Below are 20,004 nucleotides of genomic sequence, written 5' to 3' on the forward strand. Positions count from 1 at the left end.
CACGTCCCCTGAGTTGGAACTCCTCACTTCCAATGGTTTTAGCTCCTCTCTCCAGTGTCAACACTGTTCCTGTCTTGAATCACAGTCTTGATGAAGTCTCAGACTTCGTGAGCAGAGAACTGAACTCTTAAATCTTCCCCTCAAACCTGTTCTACCCAGTCCTCTCTGTTGCTTTCTCCTTAAATGATGCATCCAATTCTCAGGAAATCATATTGGTCTGCAAAGTATACGTAGACAGTCCTTCAGTTAACTGGCCTATTTCCTGTCTAGCTTGTGGTCTATTTTCTGTCTAACTTGTATTCTTTGAACTTTCAATTCAGAGGTTCCTACCTACATCCCAGGCTCCTTCTAAGTGCATCCTGAATGACAGCTCCTGCCACCCTGTTCTATCCCTGGAGACACTGCCATTCCCTTTATATGACACATAAATAATCAGTATATTGATTACTCTGAGTAAATACACATAAAAAATCAGAGTATATTGATCACCCACTTCTCCAATCCTCCCTCTCCACATCTTCCTCACCCTTAAGGGAGTTGTATCATTGCATCTATATTGACTGTCCTTTCAGTGGGAGGGAGAATAAGAAGTAGATAAACATGGCTGTTCATTCTACTCTCTTGAACCAGAAACTCCATATCATCCATAAGTCCTCTGTGTCTCTAAAATCGTTTCATACTTTTATTGTATCCCTAAGCCACAAAATAATAATAAGGGTAGATTTAGTTTTAAATGTACATCTTGAATTTTATTAACCTCAGTTCCATAACAGAAGCTACTTTTTAAACACTTCATTCTCTAAGAGGACGTAAAGAAAACTCGTGTTTGTGTTCTAACTTAGGACACCTTGGGTGACATAAACATTAGACTAAGGAGGCCTCCTGAATCTGGGAAACTGATTTTTTGGATAACATCTGGCAATACAAACAGCCTTTAAGGACTAGTGTCTTTCGGGACTTCCCTGGTGGCACAGTGGTTAAGAATCCGCCTGCCAATGCAAGGGATACGGGTTCGAGCCCTGATCTGGGAAGATCTCACATGCCACGGAGCAACTAAGCCCATGCACCACAATTACTGAGCCTGCACTTTAGAGCCCGCCAGCCATAGCTACTGAGCCCACGTGCCACTATTACTGAAGCCCACGCACCTAGAGCCCATGCTCTGCAGCAAGAGAAGCCACCGCAATGAGAAGCCCGCGCACCGCAACCAAGAGTAGCCCCTGCTCCACACAACTAGACAAATCCCATGCACAGCAACGAAGGCCCAACACAACCAAAAATAAATTAATTAATTAATTAAAAAATACTGAAAAAAAAGGACTAGTGTTTTTCTAATATTGACCTTTCACACTTTGACTTAGACATTTGTTTTTAAGAGAGAGTTCAGTTGCCAGGTTTGAATTGCTGAAAAAAAAATCCAACAATCTTTGCTACATGATTTTTAATTACCTGATTAAGTTTGTCAGTACTCTGAACAAAATGAGCAAATATATGACATGAGTCAAAAAGCAGGGAATGAATTGAAATCAAGTGATGGCATATTAGTGAGTAATCTATTTTTAAAAGAATCATGTCTGGAATGAATAGGAAGAGGTAAAGAACAATTCCAAAATAGATTTAAAAGATTTACTCCTCTTTCACATGAAGTGATAAATTTGAATAAAATACTTAAATATTCACATAAGGAGATAAGAATTTCAGTCTCGAAATAATCCTGATATCAAAGCAGAAATTCAATGGAATTAAATAGATTTTCATAATAGGAAATTTTTAGAATCACTTGGCAAAGATGTGGGAAATATGCCCTTATTTTGCATGAGTGAAAAGAGAAATTGCTGTTTTAACAATTTAACATAAAAATAAAGCTGGTTCTAATATCCTACTTTGAAGGTTGTTTATAAATGTCCCTCTGAGGAAAATCTCAAATGCCATTGTTCCTTCAGAAATACCATCAGTGAACATTTTTTTACCTTGAGTAAAGAAAAATGTTGAGGTTCTTAAAGACAAGGAAATATTACCTGCAGTAAGTACCTCTATTGATTTTAAAAACAATTAAGTTGTAGTGTGTTCTCCAATTCTGCGAAGCATGATATAAAAGAGCGTTATAGTTTAGTTTTCAATTCATCATCATTCAAAACTTTGGAATTTTGGTCCGTCTCTTTGCCCTCATTTTCCTTCCCTGTAAACTTGGCCTCAAGCATAGTTTCTGAAGAGGCATTTTCCTCTGGCAGATGATACTTCCTCAAAATAATGAGGATTAAAAAGGCTGGAATATAGCTTGATCCTCTTAGCGCTGCTGGCAATCCAAGGTAGATGTATCTATCAAAAAAAGTTAAAACATATTAAAACTTATAAAGATAGTTTTGCATATTGTTAATTATTAATATTTTACTCTCATAAGGAGAGCAGCAGCTAATTGTTTTGCACGTCAACCTTATGAATTAACCTCATGAACTCACTTAGGAATTCTAATGTTTGTTAAAATGAGTTTTGGGATTTTTTATCCAGACGATCGAAATTTATTTCCATCTTTGCTAATCTTTTGTTACTGTTTTTATTTTATCTTTTTACATTGAATAGACTCCTCCACTTAAATTTAATACTGACAGGGATAGCAGTTTTATTCAATATTTAATAAGGATGCTTCCAAAAATCACCACTAATTATAATATTTACTCGTGTGTTTTCTTAGATGATCTTAATCAGGTTAAGGAAGTTTCTTTCTCCTCTTTTGAGTTTGCTCAGAGTTTTAGTTGTGAATTTGTAAAATATCACTAAATCATTTTTCTGTACGTAATTAGCAGAATATCCAAGATTATTATTATAATTCTATAACAAACTCTATTTGTTAGTTTTTATATCTTATTGGATTCAATTTGATAATTTTTTGCATGTATATTTACAAGTAAAATCAGCTTATGCTTTTTTCCTTATACTGAACTTGTCTAATGTCAATATCAAGGTTGCACTAGCTTTGTAAAATGAATTGGGAAATTTTCCCTCTTTTTCCGTTTCTAGGAATAACTTGTATAATGCAGGAATCATCAGTTCATTGAAGGTTTGTAATACTTGCCTTAAAAGCTTCTGGACTTGATGTCTTTGGAAGATGAGAATTTTTGATTCAAATTTTTTAAATGGCTATGAAAATATTCATGTTTTCTATATATTTATAGTAAAATTTGATAATACATATTAATCTAGAAAACTATTTAACATGTTTCCAAATTATTATGTATAAAATTCCTAAGTATCTGTACTTACATTTCCTTTTTAGTTCCTAATAGTGTTTATTTATGCCTCTTCTCTTTCTTTATTTGCCTTTCCAGATTATTGTTATTATTATATTTCAATCTTTTAGAAAACACAGGTTTTTTGGGGTTACCTCTATGGTGTGTAGTCTATTTATTAATTTCTGCTTCTTATATTCATATTCTACTTCTAAAATTTTCTTTTATTAGGAAACATTTCAAGAATACAGGGAAAAAAGAGTTAAGCATACTTGTACTCACCTTCCAGGTTTTTTAAATGATTAAATTTTGCCATTTTTGTTTCAGACCAGGTTAAAAGAAAATATTTAATTCCTGTGATCCTACTACATTCTAACCCATCCCAGGTGTAACACTATGTTGAATTTTATGGATTTTGTTCCTAGTTTATTTTTATAGCTTTACAAAGTATGCATCTATCCATTCGTAATTTATACAATTATTGTATATATTTTTACATTTTAAATAATTGGCATAATACTACATTTTTATTTTGAAAGTTTTTCTATCAGCCCACCATTTTAAAACTAGGCACATACATGTAGTTCTACATCATTTATTTTTAACTGTTGAACAACATTGTGATGTATGAACATGAAAGCAACTCTTCTGCCCTTTTCCTGTTTACCCATTTCTGTCCCCCTCTAACTTTAAAACCCTAATTATAGGAATGAAATCACTAAACAATTGAAACTAACTCCTGACTTAAGGCTTTCTTTAACGCACACCATGCTGTGCCTAGCCTGTTGATTCTTTTCCTAGTTAAAAAGAAGTAAGAGTGAAGAATTAAATAGATAAAGAATGGTTAGCTCTCTGCTCTCAACAGCTCGCTTAGCAATCCTGCAGGCAGATCATTCAGGCAAGATAACATCCGAAGACAGAGTCAGCCAGTCTGCACTCGGTGGGAATGATGCAGAACAATCTCCTGCCTCCATGATTCACTGAGATTCTTCCCACCCTCCCACCCCCCCACCAACACTTTTTCCTTTAAAAACTGTCATGGCTAAGCAGAATCTTCGGAGTTGGTCTCCGGACACGAGTCCACCTTCTCCCCAGATTGGCAGCTTTTCTGACTAAAGCACCTTTCCTTTCTACTGACACTGCCTCTCGGTGTATTGGCTTTTGAGTGGCTAGCAGCTGAACCTGAGTTCGGTAGCAAACACACCACGGCTTATTATCCATTTTCCTGTGGGACGCTTTTGTTCAAAAGTTTTTAAATATCAACAAAACTGCAACAAACCTTTGTTGCCATGTCTCCTTGTGCATGTGAGGAAGAGTTTCTCGAAAATATGTGTAAGCATCTTAGAGGATGCGGCTTAGTAAATATTGCCCAAAGGTTCTTTTCAATAGTTTTTATTCACCGCCAGCAGTGTATGACAGTTCCAGATGCTTCCAGTTTGTGTTCTATCATTCTTCACTGTCTATGGTGTTTTCTGTTGCAAACATTTTAAAAAATTTTATATGTAGTCACATTTGATAATTTCTTGCTCTCTGGTTTGTGTTTTTGTTTCAACCCAAACCCAAAGCAATAAGGATCATAAAGATATTAGGATCTATGGTTGTTGACGACCTATCTGCTATTGGTCTAATTGTTATTTCTTTATAAGCCACATATTTATTTCTCTGGGTAGTGTTTATGTTTTTTCTTTATCTTGAGCATTTGTAATTTCACTCTGATATGTCTATTTAATTTATTCCATTAGGCATTTGAAGTGCACTTTTGATCTGAAAATGTATGACTCTATTAATTCTAACGAATTCTAAGCCATTAGTTCTTTAATTTATCTCTGCCATTTCCTCTATTCTCTGTTCTAGAAAATTTCTGAGATATATCCTTTAATTGCTAATTGGTCTTTAACATTACTTATGTAGTTCATTTTTGTTGAATCAGTTCAAATCATTGATTTACATTCTAGATAAATTCTTCTGTACTCTCTTCCATTTCACCAATTCTTATGTTGACTCGAAATTTATTATGTATTTAGGATTCTTTTTATTTCACTGCTATCCATTTAATCTCTAATATTTCCAAGAGTTCTTTTTGATATTCTTATTTCTGCTAGAATTTTTTCATAATTTCTTATTAATTTTTTAATGGGTATTATGCCATCAATTTATTATTTTTAAACCTATCGAGCTGGTTAAACATACTTATTTTAAAGTCTTTGTCAGATTCTTATCTTAGATTAAATTTAATCTGGAATCAAGTCATGTTTCAATTGGTAGTTTATGTGCTTGTCTTTCTTACTGTTGGATTTATTCATGTATTTTAACATTTCAGTTTACAAGCTCTTCTTGAGTCTTTTGTTGTTGTTCTTTGTTTATTTTGGTTTTCTTTGCTGTTCCATTTCTCTGTATTTACTCCTCCAAATTTGATCATTCTCCCTTTGCTTTTCCCTGTCCCCCAGGTTCTTAGGCCTTTCCTAGTTCTTTTCATAGTGATACTGGGAATAATCACAGAGGGAGTAGATCACTCGGTCTAGTTCTTGGGTGTATCTGTATCTTATTCCCTCCTTAGAATCACAGCAATAACGTGCAAAAGGGTTTCTTTTTAAATCTCTTTTACAATGAGGTTTGCATTATTTTCCCATGGTTGCTGTTAGTTGGGTTAAAAAAAATCACGATAGGGCTTCCCTGGTGGCGCAGTGGTTGAGAGTCCACCTGCTGATGCAGGGGACATGGGTTCGTGCCCCGATCCGGGAAGATCCCACATGCCGCGGAGCGGCTGGGCCCGTGAGCCATGGCCGCTGAGCCTGCATGTCCGGAGCCTGTGCTCCGCAACGGGAGAGGCCACAACAGTGAGAGGCCCACGTACCGAAAAAAAAATCACAATATATCTACCAATAGATAATTTTTGCACGATTGGATGGTTCAATCTTCTATATTCTCACTAATTTTTCATCTGTATTTTATATTCACTTGTTGTAGAAGTGTGTTGAAATTTTCCTAATTGTAGATTTCTTCTTGTAATTTTGTGAATTTTTGTTTTATATATTTGAGTTTATGTTGACAGATTTATATGGATTCATGATTGCTATATATTTTTGGTGAAGTGCTTTTTTTATTATTAAGTAATACCCTTCTTTAATTCTATTAATTCTTTTCACTTTAAATTCTACTTTGTCTTACAGTCATTAATATAACCACAGAAGCTTGATTTAATATTTGTCTGGTATACATTTTCTGACCTTTATCTTCAACCTTTCTTTGCATTATATTTTTAGGCTCTCTCTTGTAAACAACATGTAGCTGGAATTTGGAAAACTTCAATATGAAAGACATTATCTTTTAAGAAGCGAGTTCAATTGGTTTACACTTATTGTGAAACCTGGTATATTTAGGCTTTATTTTCAATTATTTTGTGTGTTTTTATTTTCCTATGCCTTACTTCCATCAAATTTTCCTTAATCCTTTCCCCACTTTTCATTAGATAGTAATAAATGTAAGTGATCATCCTTACATTTTTGGCCAATTTTTAAGTTAATCAGTATTTTGTTCTCAAGAACTGTAAAAGAGTCCTAGATCTTACCTGGATTTTAAGCTAACAAGTTAGCCTGCCAGAGCTGCATGGAAACTGGCAGAAGATACAAGCCTCCTTGGTCAGAGACAAAGGACTTTTTTACAGTAATCAGCACAAGCTTCATGTTCAGGTTAGTTTTCACCCCCCAAGTCCCGAAGTGGGGACACAGGAGACCCAGGTGGATGTTGTGCACACACTGCATTCGGGTCACAGCTAAGCAATCCTGAGTTTAGGAAATCCCTATCATTTAAATGGGTTGCAAGCAAATCTGCCAACATTTGCCCCAGAGGGGGATGCTACCTTTATCATCCTGGACAGAAAACTCTGCTCCAGAGGAAAAGACCATTTTTATCTTCCAAGGTCACTTACTGTTCAAACATCTTTGAAAAGATAGTTCAGAACAAAAGCTTCTGCTGACAAGATATGCCAAAATTCAAGGAACCCATGAAGAATTGTCCATCAACATGTAACTCTTGTTTCTACATTGTATTAGTTTCTGATGAATTTTCTCATGAGTTCACTTCATTGGTCACTCTAATTCACCTGACTGACAGAGGATGGTACCAAATATAATAATTTTGTCTGAAATATCATTTAATCAAAGCTACTATAAACAGGAATCAAAGCAGCAGGATGAGGCCAACCTACACTAGGGATCCTTGGCTTTCCTCAATTGTGATGCAAACCCATTGCATGCACAGCATGTATCTGTGCCCACCTCCGTATTACCCCTGTGGAACTTTAGGGGAAAGGGGAACTGATGAAAACATGAATCACATTCTGTCTGCTCTCTTCACAGTTCTTGACATATATCCTTTTACTGATCAAGAGAAGACCTTAGACTATTTTAAATAATGCTAAATCATTTTTAGAAAATGAGTTTTCTTACCTCCCCATAAGGAGAAATTAATATAAATTTAAACAAAATCCAGGTCTCCAAATGGAAAAGAATGTGAAAATAAAAAGAGAAAAATGGAAGAGTTTTGTTAAAAAACAGGTTAATATTATCATATGAGGTTTGTTCAAAATCACGTCTGTTATTAAAAAAAAATAAAGCTTTAAGAGACATGAAGAATATTGTGTCAGTGAAATTTAATAAGGGAGAAAAAATACCATTTTAGAGATCAGAAGTGGATAGTGAAAGGAAGTAAGGATTTAACCTAGTAAGATGTTGAAATGATGTAGGATTAAATGGGGATACTTGAGAGTAATATAATTTAGATAGGTAGCTTTTGTACAGCCATGACCTTCAACAATATATTGATTGCAACCAATTTAAGGAACAAGCTTTTGAAAGCCACCCATGCTTATATTTATCAAGTACTTTGAAAATATTGAGGAAATAAAATTCTAGTATATAAATAAGAATTGGAGATACAGTACCACTATCTATTCTGGAAACAAAGGCAAAAGTAATCTAGTCCCTTGACAAAGAAAATGTTAGATATGAATGGTACCGTTTTACACACTGCCCATGCTTAGAAAGCAATTTAAAAAATTATCTTTACCTGAAGTTGGTGGAATCATATATCCTACATGCCCCTGACTCACCACATTTCAAAGTACCCCAGTGTAAACATGTGGAGTCCACTAAAGCTCCAAAATATATAGGTGCGGGAATTCCAGCTACAGTTAAAAGGGAGAAAGAAGAATCCGTTAGCAAGATAAGAAGATATATTTTGTTTGGAAACATTTTAACTTTATTCGTAGAACAAATAAAGTTTAACAAAATATACATCTATTGCTTTAAATTTTACTTTTAGAAACTGGAAGTTACTTTTACTGTAAAGTTTTTAGATTATAAAAAATAAGTAATCTGAAGGATAAATGCAAAATAAAAATCATCAGTAGAGAAAAACACTGAATTAATGATTCTTTACATTTTTTTCTGCAATGTTTTGGGCCAATCACATGCACATTATACTTTAACAAAGCATTTCTTGTTCCTTTGCTTTTCAAATTGCATTGATGAAAAGTAGAATTAAGGTCAGATAGGTCTTTTTCAAATAAAAAAGAGAAGTTCTCTATTTCTTTTTGTTCTTCATTCTCACACTAATTACAAAGTGCTGTTTACAAGCAGAAGGGATATTTGCTAGACTGTTACTCCGAGGGAGTGATTTCATCTACTTAGTATTTAATAGTGGTCTGATGTGATGTTGGGAAAAATAACTATTTTTACCTAATACCCTTGTGCAAAATGCATGTAATCCCACACCAAGAGACTTCTCTTCAGGCTTGATACACCTAAAAAATAAATGAATTCATAAATTTAAAAAGTAGACATTTAAAATCTACCACAGTTTCTTAAAAGAACTCTTTGTGTGCTAGTAACACACTGAGCCTTAGAAAATTTTCCTGCCTGCTCAGGTCTTGGTTATTCAAGGCCTGATTATCCAGTTCATAACCTTCACAGGAGCCCCACCTCTGGTCCTTGGCATTTTATCCATCACTTTTTGCTCATTCATTTCTATCATAAAGTTATCAAGGAAGAAAATGTTTCATATCAGTTGATTTCTACCCCAGTATCCTCTTCTTGAATAGTATTTCTTGATTCTGATGGTTAAAACTTTAGCTTAAAACAAGAACAGTACAACCCTAGGTGTATTTAAATGATTTCTATTAACAAAATACAGAAAAGCCAAGAATTTAAAAACATAAATGTAAGGAGAAAAGAAAGCCAGAATACAAATTTTCAAAGGAAAGTGATGAAAACAATCCAAAGCAAACATATTTTAAGTGACTTGGTATCTTTTCAAGAGTGGCACAGATTCCTCCATTCTCTCCAGAAATTCCCTGATGTTTTCACTGTTGCCTGAAATTCCTATGAGTAGAAATGAAGACTATAATTCCCCAATGGCACTTTTTGTGCTCCACTCACTTCATCAGCAGCATGGCTACCTGCTCCAAGAACTCACTTGGAGAGTTCCTCTGTATTCCCTTCCCTTCTTTGATTAACTCAAAGCTGAGAAAATGAAAGCAGCTTTCTTCACAAAAGGACGTAGTACATTTTTAGCAAAAACATCATATTATTGGCGTTTTCTTGGCATAAGTATTTTACCAATTCAAATAACTCTTCAGCTGAGATACAGTTGATCTGGTCATTATCTATCTAACACGTAGGTTATTTAGACAGCATCAAGGATTTTACTGAGAAGGAAGTAAGAAAGGCCAGGAGACCTAGCATGACCCTCTTGCTCCCATAGTTACCATTTAATACAGAAAATAGGGCATTTAAATTTCACTGAAGAATTTTTCTTTCTCCTCTATTTCTAATATACCACCTTATGATCTCACAAAAGTATGAAATCCTTATAGCTAAGAAATTGTAAACATTTAAACTGTTCTCCAAACGCTGTCACTATTTGACATTGATAACAACATTAATTCTAGAATCCAGAAATAAGAAAGAAAAATTAAAATGCAAATTATGGGAAAATGCTGAGAGAAATTAAAATAGTTCTTAAAAACTGGCAGAGTAGCATAGATGTTGCATCCCTCTACCATCATGGTAGGAGATCCATGAAGATTCCACAAAAATAGAGAAAAGCATAAGTATATCCATAAAAATTCAGGGGTTAAATCCAACAATGTGATCTTGGCAAGAGCTGGAGGAAGAGAGTAAAGATATGAAGAGATATGAGAGCATGATTAAGTATTCATCTTAATAGAAAGTAGATATTATTACTGAAAAGTTTTGAAATTGATAAGTAAAACAGAAATGTAGCTAAGAATTTCAATAATCAGGCTGGCCATTGGAAAGATTTGACTTTTAAAGCAGCAGAAGAAAATCCAATAAATACAATGGAAAGCAAAAACAGAAGCAAAAAGTCAAATAAACAGAATATATGAAATAAAGTGGCAAAAGAGCCCTATCACATTAATTACAATAAATATAAGTGGGTTAAACTCACCAATCTGAAATTACAAAATCAGATCCAGCATATTGTCTATAAAGTGAAATAGAAGATTGAAGATTGAAAAGAAAGGGAAGGAAAAAGGTGTAACAGGAAGCAGTGAACCAAAAGAAAGCCAGTACTGCAATTTTAATAAGAGACAAAATAGAATTGCCTGAAAGAAATGACTAAAAGATAAAGAAGAAAATTAAGTGCTGCTAATAATAGAAGTATAATGATAAAGACACATTTACATCCTACAATATAGCCTCCAAATATATAAATTAAAAAACTGACAGAATTATAGGAAGAAATACATCAGCAATTTTAAAAGATTTTAACATCCATCTTCAAAAAACTGTTGAATTAAGCAGACCAAAAACAAGCATAGATCTACAAAATTTAGATAACACAGTGATTAACTTCAATCAAAGAAATATGGAAACTGTATATCCAAAATGCAGAAGTTACACTTTCTTTTCAGAAACACATGAAACACTCAAAAATTGAATATGCATTATGCCTCAAAGAAAGCCTCAATATTTCCCCCCAAACCCCACATCTGTCAGATTATATTCTCTGAACGTGAAAATGAAATAACAATAATAAAGGATACCTACAGAAATTTCTCATAGATATGGAAATTATATAACACATAAATAAATTTTTGTGTGGTGGAGCAAATATAAAAGATATTACAAAAGAGTTAGAAGTAAACTTCATGGAAAATACTAGTTCAGATATAACTAAAGCAATACTTGCAAGGAAATGTATGATTTTATTTACATTAATCAAAATGAGCAAATTATCTAAGTGTTAAACTCAAATAGTTGAATAAAGAAAAACAGAGCAAGCCCAAAAGGAAAAAATTTTTTAAATAAATAAAATAAAGAGCAGAAATAGATGAAATAAAGATTATCAAAGCCAAAAACTGGTTCTTTAAAAAAGAAATATATATATATATATATATATTCTCTGATATATATATATATATATATATATCAGAGAATATCAGAATGATAAAAGAATATTATAAACACCATACACTAACAAGTATACAACTGGTGTAAGCAGATATGGAAAATATGAATAGACACTAACATTAAATAAATGAAAATAATAACCAAGTATCACTGACCAAATAAGCCCAAAGTACAAATAGTTTTACAGGTGAATTCATAAAACTTTCAACAAGCAGATATTTAATGCAAGTTGTTCCAGAAGTTTAAAAATAGAAAATTTATTAATTTATTTTGTGGGCCTAGAAAGATTCCAAAAAACAAACAAAAGAGAATAGAAAATAAAAGGTACGTTTTACTTATCAACATAGATATAATAATTTTAAATAAATTATTATTTAAATCAAATCATATATAAAAATATATTGTGATTAAGTACGGTTTTTCTTAGATATGCAAGCAGTTCAATGTAGAAAAAAACTATCACTTTTTTCCACTACACTAAAAGTACTGAGTTGGAAGATTATATATAAATTTTTTCCTAGATGAAGAAAAATATATTGATAGTTGAATACTGATTCTATTATTAAAAACTCAGAAACTAGATGAAAACTCATACTAAAAATCTATAGCAAGCATCATATTTAATGGAAAAATTTTACATGGTTTCCATTAAAATTAGAAAAGAACAAGAATACTCACTATCACCAAATAGTTTAACACAGTTTTGGAGGTCCAAGCTGATGCTGTAAGAAAATTTTTAAAACCTAAGATGTGTAAGGTTTGGAAGTGAAGAGATAAAACTCTCCATATGTGCACATATTTCTACATAGAAAACCTAACAAAATCAACAAGTTATTAGAAAAATAAGAAAAGTTGCTGGATAAAAAGTAAACTTTAAAAAATCAACAACATTCCTCTAAACCAACAATAACCAACTAGAAAATATAAAAGAAAATAACACCATGTTAAATTACAAATAAGTACATGTCCATATATGTATGTTTGGATATATATGGGTACATATATATTTGCAATTGTACATGGTAACATTTTGTGTGTGTATATACATACTATATGTGTGTGTGTGTGTGTGTGTGTGTGTAGTATCTATAAAGGAAATTTTAAATAAATGGAAAAATATTCCATGTTCACAAGTATTTGATGTCAGAGTTTCTCCAATTAATATATAGAATCCATACAATCAAATTCATATGTGAGTATAAAGATCCATGCATTGATAGCTAAATCAATTTAGGAAGAAAAGAATAAGGAAGAGTGAAGGTGAAAGTGTTGGGTGGGTGAGGAAGAGCTACTGTATGAGACATTAACATATGCAATGTCACTGGTATGAGAACAAATAAACTGTGGAACAGAATAAGAATGAAAATGGCCCATGTTATATAAAAACTTTAAATACGATAAAGATGGCACCACAAATCAATGGAATAAAGACCTCTCATTTGTGCTATGATGCTGGGAAAGCTACTTTATTTTTTGGAGAAAAATAACACTGAATATCTCTCTCTCTTGAGCCACACATAAAGATAGACTTGTGATGACTTAAAGAACTAGGTAAAGCTGTATAGCTGGTAGGATAAAATTTAGGGGAATACTTTTATAAATTAGGAATATGGGAACCCTTTTGAAATGTGACTCCCCAATACACAAACCCTAAGGCAAGAAAGTTGTTAGATTTCACTACAACAAAATTTAGGATTTAATTTCATAAAAAATACTATGAAAAATTTCAAAGGAAAGATGAGAGACCAGGAAAAGATAATTGTAGCAAGTAAACAATATTACATTAATGTCTATAATTCACCAAGAAAAGTATAGGAATTATAATGAAAATGGGCAAAAATAATGAATAAACATCTTGAAGCAGAAGCATTAATAGCTAGAAAAAAGTTTGAAGAAATTCTTAAACTCATTGAATTAGGAACATATTAAAACATCAGTGAGCTACCATTTTACACCCATTGGAAGAGTCAAAGTCAGAAGGTTCAATAATTCTAAGTGTTGGTGAGGCTATAAGGAAGTAGAAATTCCCATGCATTGATGGTACAAGAATAACTCATAAGTACTAGCAGTACTTGGTGAATTTATGTATCCATGTGCCTTTTGAACCAAAACAAATTTATGGCACAACACTAGTTGTGTGAATATAAAACACAATACACAAAAAACTTAATATTTTACAAAGGAAAATACGTATTTAAGAACATATGTCTATCATATTAATATAGATGTCGGTGGTAATAGGAAGTGGGGAATGGAATGAAAAAAATTAAAATAAAGTGAAATAAAACAAGAGGGAAACCTTACCTCACCTAGGATAAACTATGAACTGAGAATTATGATCAACTTAACTCTGCTTCAAGATGAAGAAAAGAGAAAACTATGCACTTTGCTTACTAGGCATGTTTAGAATTGTTTACAAGGCATGAAGCTGCTGTAATTGGAAAAATACATGTAATAAACCTAAGTCTGAATCCTAGCTCTGCAATTTCCTATTTTCAGTAAGCCCTTCAATGTTTGTGTCTCACAGTAGCCTTATAAGACAGTTGAGCATTCATTATATATCCATTTTTTAATTAAAGATAAAAGGAGTTCAGAAAGATCAATTGACCTGCCTTTTGCCATGTGGGTAGTAATTGGTGAAACTGAGACTTCCGACAGCTTTAAACTCTGCTGTCCTATAGGTTGAACTATAAGAAATGACAGCTAGGCAACCACTCTGTACCTAGGAAAATGATCATTTCATATGGTTTACCCTAAAATATAAATGTGTCTCTTCTTGTGTTAAACAATGAGAGGTTCACGAATTTAACTCTAAGAAATAAGGTAGGAAAGATAGGGAGGGAAATACCAACAGATAAACATTTTTATTGCTAACTTTAAAATTTGGTAAAATTCAACAATGCTTAATGGGAAAATCTTAATAACTGGTATATATAGAGCACCAGGTTCTTAGATACTGTGGACTTAAGTGGATTTCTTAGAAAAAGCTCCCTTACTAAATAACCAGCAATAAATCTAAATAAAGAAAACAATTCTTGTACCTCAGGAGAACCATATATCCAGGGATGGCAGATAAAGAATAGATGAAACTGCTGACCACCGACAAGATTAAAAAGTACTGGAGCATCATGGAACAGTCCTGTCCCTTGTCACATAGCCCAAGAACTGCAGATGAATTTCCTGGTGTTTGAATGCAGCTACAATTTTGGAACACCTGTCAAAAATAATATATTATCCTATTTAAGGAAGGAAAGTTTTGAATACAAATCTCAAATATTTTCTGCATGCCCAATTAGGTCAAGATAGACAGTTTATCCCTTTGTTCTCATATCCTTTATTGTGTCTCAGGATTATCTCGTGAAACAAAACATAGAAGGTGGTTTCCGAAAAAGGGTATTTCTAAATCTGAGTACATTTGCAATAGCTCTGTTGCCTAAAAGTCATGCTTTTTAGAAACACATGCTGTTTTGCCACATGCTAAATATGACAAATAAAATTTGTTTCAGAATGCTCAGTTGAAATGTTTACTTACCAATAAACAAAGTTTTATTTCAAAAAATATAGTTTATTTCACAAACAGAACAAAGTCAACCCTTTTTGAATTCTTATGTTCCCAGATTTCAATAAGAATCAAATTTGGAAGGTGGAGCTTCAAGATGGCAGAAGAGTAAGAAGTGGAGATCACCTTCCTCCCCATAAATACATAAGAAATACATCTACATGTGGAACAGCTCCTACAGAACACCTACTGAACGCTGGCAGAAGACCTCAGACCTCCCAAAAGGCAAGTAACTCCCCCACGTAGCTGGGTAGGGCAAAAGCAAAAACAGAGACAAAAGAATAGGGAAGGGACCTGCACCAGTGGGAGAGAGCTGTGAAGGAGGAAAGGTTTCCACACACTAGAAGCCCCTTCGCGGGCGGAGACTGCGGGTGGCAGAGGGGGAAAGCTTCAGAGCCGCGGAGGAGAGCGCAGCAACAGGGGTGCGGAGGACAAAGTGGAGAGGTTCCGGCACAGAGGACCGGTGCCGACCGGCACTCACCAGCCCGAGAGGCTTGTCTGCTCACCCGCCGGGGCGGGCGGGGCTGGGAGCTGAGGCTCGGGCTGCAGAGGTCGGATCCCAGGGAGAGGACTGGGGTTGGCCATGTGAACACAGCCTGAAGGGGCTTAGTGCAACACGGCTAGCCGGGAGGGAGTCCGGGAAAAGTCTGGAGCTTCCGAAGAGACAAGAGACTTTTTCTTCGCTCTTTGTTTCCTGGTGCACGAGGAGAGGGGATTAAGAGCGCAGCTTAAAGGAGCTCCAGAGACGGGCGCGAGCCGCAGCTAAAAGCGCGGACCCCAGAGACGGGCATGAGATGCTAAGGCTGCTGCTGCCGCCAGCAAGAAGCCTGTGTGCAAGCACAGGTCACTCTCCACACCTCCCCTCCTGAAAGCCTATGCAGCCCGCCACTGCCAGGGTCCCAGGATCCAGGGACAACTCCCCCGGGAGAATGCATGGCGCGCCTCAGGCTAGTGCAACGTCACGCTGGCCTCTGCCGCCGCAGGCTCAACCCACACTCCGTACCCCTCCCTCCCCCGGCCTGAGTGAGCCAGAGCCCCCGAAGCAGCTGCTCCTTTAACCCCGTCCTGTCTGAGCAAAGAACAGACGCCCTCAGGCGACCTACACGCAGAAGTGGGGCCAAATCCAAAGCTGAGCTCCGGAGCTGTGCGAACAAAGAAGAGAAAGGGAAATCTCTCCCAGCAGCCTCAGATGCAGAGGATTAAAGCTCCACAATCAACTTGATGTACCTGCATCTGTGGAATACATGAATAGACAACGAATGATCCCAAAATTGAGGAGGTGGACTTTGGGAGCAACGATATATATATATTTTTTATATATTTATTTATTTATATATTACGATATATATCGTTATATATATATAATAATAATATATTATATATAATATATATTATATATATATTACAATGTTGTAATATATATATTACAACGATAAATATATATATAACACTTTTTCTCTTTTGTGAGTGTGTATGTGTATGCTTCTGTGTGTGATTTTGTCTCTATAGCTTTGATTTTACCATTTGTCCTATGGTTCTGTCTGTCCGTTTTTTGTTTTTGTTTTTTTAAGTATGGTTTTTAGCACTTGTTATCATTGGTGTATTTGGTTTGGTTGCTCTCTTTTTTTTTTTTTTTACTTTTTATGACTTAAAAACTTTTTTTAATAAGTATTTTTTATTTAAATAACTTTATTTTATTTTATGTTACTTTATTTTATCTTCTACTTTCTTTCTATTTTTTTCTCCCATTTATTCTGAGCTGTGTGGATGACAGGATCCTGGTGCTCCAGCCAGGTGTCAGGGCTGTGCCTCTGAGGTAGGAGTGCCAAGTTCAGGACACTGGTCCACAAGAGACCTCCCAGTTCTAAGAAATATCAAACGGTGAAAATCTCCAGGAGATCTCCATGTCAATGCCAAGACCCAGCTTCACTGAACGATCAGCAAGCTACAGTGCTGTACACCCTATGCCAAACAACTAGCAGGACAGGAACACAACCCCATCCATTAGCAGAGAGGCTGCCTAAAATCATAATAAGGCCACAGACACCCCAAAACACACCACCAGACATGGACCTGCCCATCAGAAAGAAAAGATCCAGCCTCATCCACCAGAACACAGGCACTATTCCCCTCCACCAGGAACCCTACGCAACCCACTGAACAAACCTTAGCCGCTGGGGACAGGCACAAAAGACCTACAATAACAAACCCAAAACAATTAAGAAAATAGGAATAGGAACATATATATCGATAATTAACTTAAATGTAAATGGATTAAATGCTCCAACCAAAGACACAGACTGGCTGAATGGATACAAAAACAAGACCTGTATATATGCTGTCTACGAGAGACCCACTTCAGACCTAGGGACACATACAGACTGAAAGTAAGGGGATGGAAAAAGATATTCCATGCAAATGGAAATCAAAAGAAAGCTGGAGTAGCAATTCTCATATCAGACAAAAGAGACGTTAAAATAAACACTATTACAAGAGACAAAGAAGGACACTGCATAATGATCAAGGGATCGATCCAAGAAGAAGATATAACAATTGTAAATATTTATGCACCCAACATAGGAGCACCTCAATACATAAGGCAAATGCTAACAGCCATAAAAGGGGAAATTGACAGTAACACAATCATAGTAGGGGACTTTAACACCCCATTTGCACCAATGGACAGATCATATAAAATGAAAATGAATAAGGAAACACAAGGTTTAAATGATACATTAAACAAGATGGAGATAATTGATATTTATAGGAAATTCCATCCAAAAACAGCAGAATACACTTTTTTCTCAAGTGCGCACAGAACATTCTCCAGGATAGATCATATCTTGGGTCACAAATCAAGCCTTGGTAAATTTAAGACAATTGAAATCGTATCAAGTATCTTTTCTGACCACAACGCTATGAGACTAGATATCAATTACAGGAAAAAATCTGTAAAAAATACAAACACATGGAGGCTAAACAATACACTACTTAATAACCAAGAGATCACTGAAGAAATCAACAAGGAAATCAAAAAATACTGAGAAACAAATGACAATGAAAACACAATGACCCAAAACCTATGGGATGCAGCAAAAGCAGTTCTAAGAGGGAAGTTTATAGCAATACAATCCTACCTTAAGAAACAAGAAGCATCTCAAATAAACAACCTAACCTTACACCTAAAGCAATTAGAGAAAGAAGAACAAAAAATACCCAAAGTTAGCAGAAGGAAAGAAATCATAAAAATCAGATCAGAAATAAATGAAAAAGAAATGAAGGAATCGATAGCAAAGATCAATAAAACTAAAAGCTGGTTCTTTGAGAAGATAAACAAAATTGATAAAGCATTAGCAAGACTCATCATGAAAAAAAAGAAGACTCAATAAAATTAGAAATGAAAGAGAAGTAACAACTGACACTGCAGAAATGCAAAGGATCATGAGAGATTACTACAAGCAACTCTATGCCAATAAAATGGACAACCTGGAAGAAATGGACAAATTCTTAGAAATGAACAACCTTCCGAGACTGAACCAGGAAGAAATAGAAAATATGAACAGACCAATCGCAAGCACTGAAATTGAGACTGTGATTAAAAATCTTCCAACAAACAAAAGCCCAGGACCAGATGGCTTCACAGATGAATTCTATCAAACATTTAGAGAAGAGCTAACACCTATCCTTCTCAAACTCTTCCAAAATATAGCAGAGGGAGGAACACTCCCAAACTCATTCTACGAGGCCACCATCACCCTGATACCAAAACCAGACAAAGATGTCACAAAGAAAGAAAACTACAGGCCAATATCACTGGTGAACATAGATGCAAAAATCCTCAACAAAATACTAGCAAACAATCCAGCAGCACATTAAAAGGATCACACACCATGACCAAGTGGGGTTTATCCCAGGAATGCAAGGATTTTTCAATATATGCAAATCAATCAATGTGATACACCATATTAACAAACTGAAGGAGAAAAACCATATGATCATCTCAATCAATGCAGAGAAAGCTTTCAACAAAAGTCAACACCCATTTATGATAAAAACCCTCCAGAAAGTAGGCATAGAGGGAACTTTCCTCAACATAATAAAGGCCATATATGACAAGCCAACATCGTCCTCAATGGTGAAAAACTGAAAACATTTCCACTAAGATCAGGAACAAGACAAGGTTGCCACTCTCACCACTATTATTCAACAAAGTTTTGGAAGTTTTAGCCACAGCAATCAGAGAAGAGAAAGAAATAAAAGAAATCCAAATCGGAAAAGAAGAAGTAAAGCTGTCACTGTTTGCAGATGACATGATACTATACATAGAGATTCCTAAAGATGCTACCAGCATCTTTGGTAAAGTAGCAGGATACAAAATTAATGCACAGAAATCTCTTGCATTCCTATACACTAATAATGAAAAATCTGAAAGTGAAATTAAGAAAACACTCCCATTTACCATTGCAATGAAAAGAATAAAATATCTAGGAATAAACCTACCTAAGGAGACAAGAGGCCTGTGTGCAGAAAATTATAAGACACTGATGAAAGAAATTAAAGATGATACAAATAGATGGAGCGATATACCATGTTCTTGGATTGGAAGAATCAACATTGTGAAAATGACTATACTACCCAAAGCAATTTCCAGATTCAATGCAATCCCTATGAAACTACCACTGGCATTTTTCACAGAACAAAACATTTCACAATTTGTTTGGAAATACAAAAATCTCCGAATAAGCAAAGCAATCTTGAGAAAGAAAAAAGGAGCTGGAGGAAT

General features: G+C 34.8%; 1 protein-coding gene across 1 annotated transcript in view; it reads right to left on the minus strand.

Moving 5' to 3' along the window:
- Positions 1-1,226: 1,226 nt before the first annotated feature.
- Positions 1,227-20,004, minus strand: part of SLCO1A2 (solute carrier organic anion transporter family member 1A2) — a 55,430-nt gene continuing 36,652 nt past the window's right edge. Inside the window, exons 13-16 of the mRNA XM_029205870.1 lie at positions 14,704-14,876; positions 8,966-9,030; positions 8,295-8,412; positions 1,227-2,319 (exon numbers count right to left, since the gene is read on the minus strand). Coding sequence (XP_029061703.1) covers positions 2,103-2,319; positions 8,295-8,412; positions 8,966-9,030; positions 14,704-14,876 — 573 coding nt within the window. The 3' untranslated portion in view covers positions 1,227-2,102. The remainder of the gene's footprint in view (positions 2,320-8,294; positions 8,413-8,965; positions 9,031-14,703; positions 14,877-20,004) is intronic.

The sequence above is a fragment of the Monodon monoceros genome, unplaced genomic scaffold (genome assembly GCF_005190385.1).
Source record: "Monodon monoceros isolate NGI ecotype Baffin Bay Population unplaced genomic scaffold, NGI_Narwhal_1 Super_Scaffold_6, whole genome shotgun sequence".
NCBI lineage: Eukaryota > Metazoa > Chordata > Mammalia > Artiodactyla > Monodontidae > Monodon > Monodon monoceros.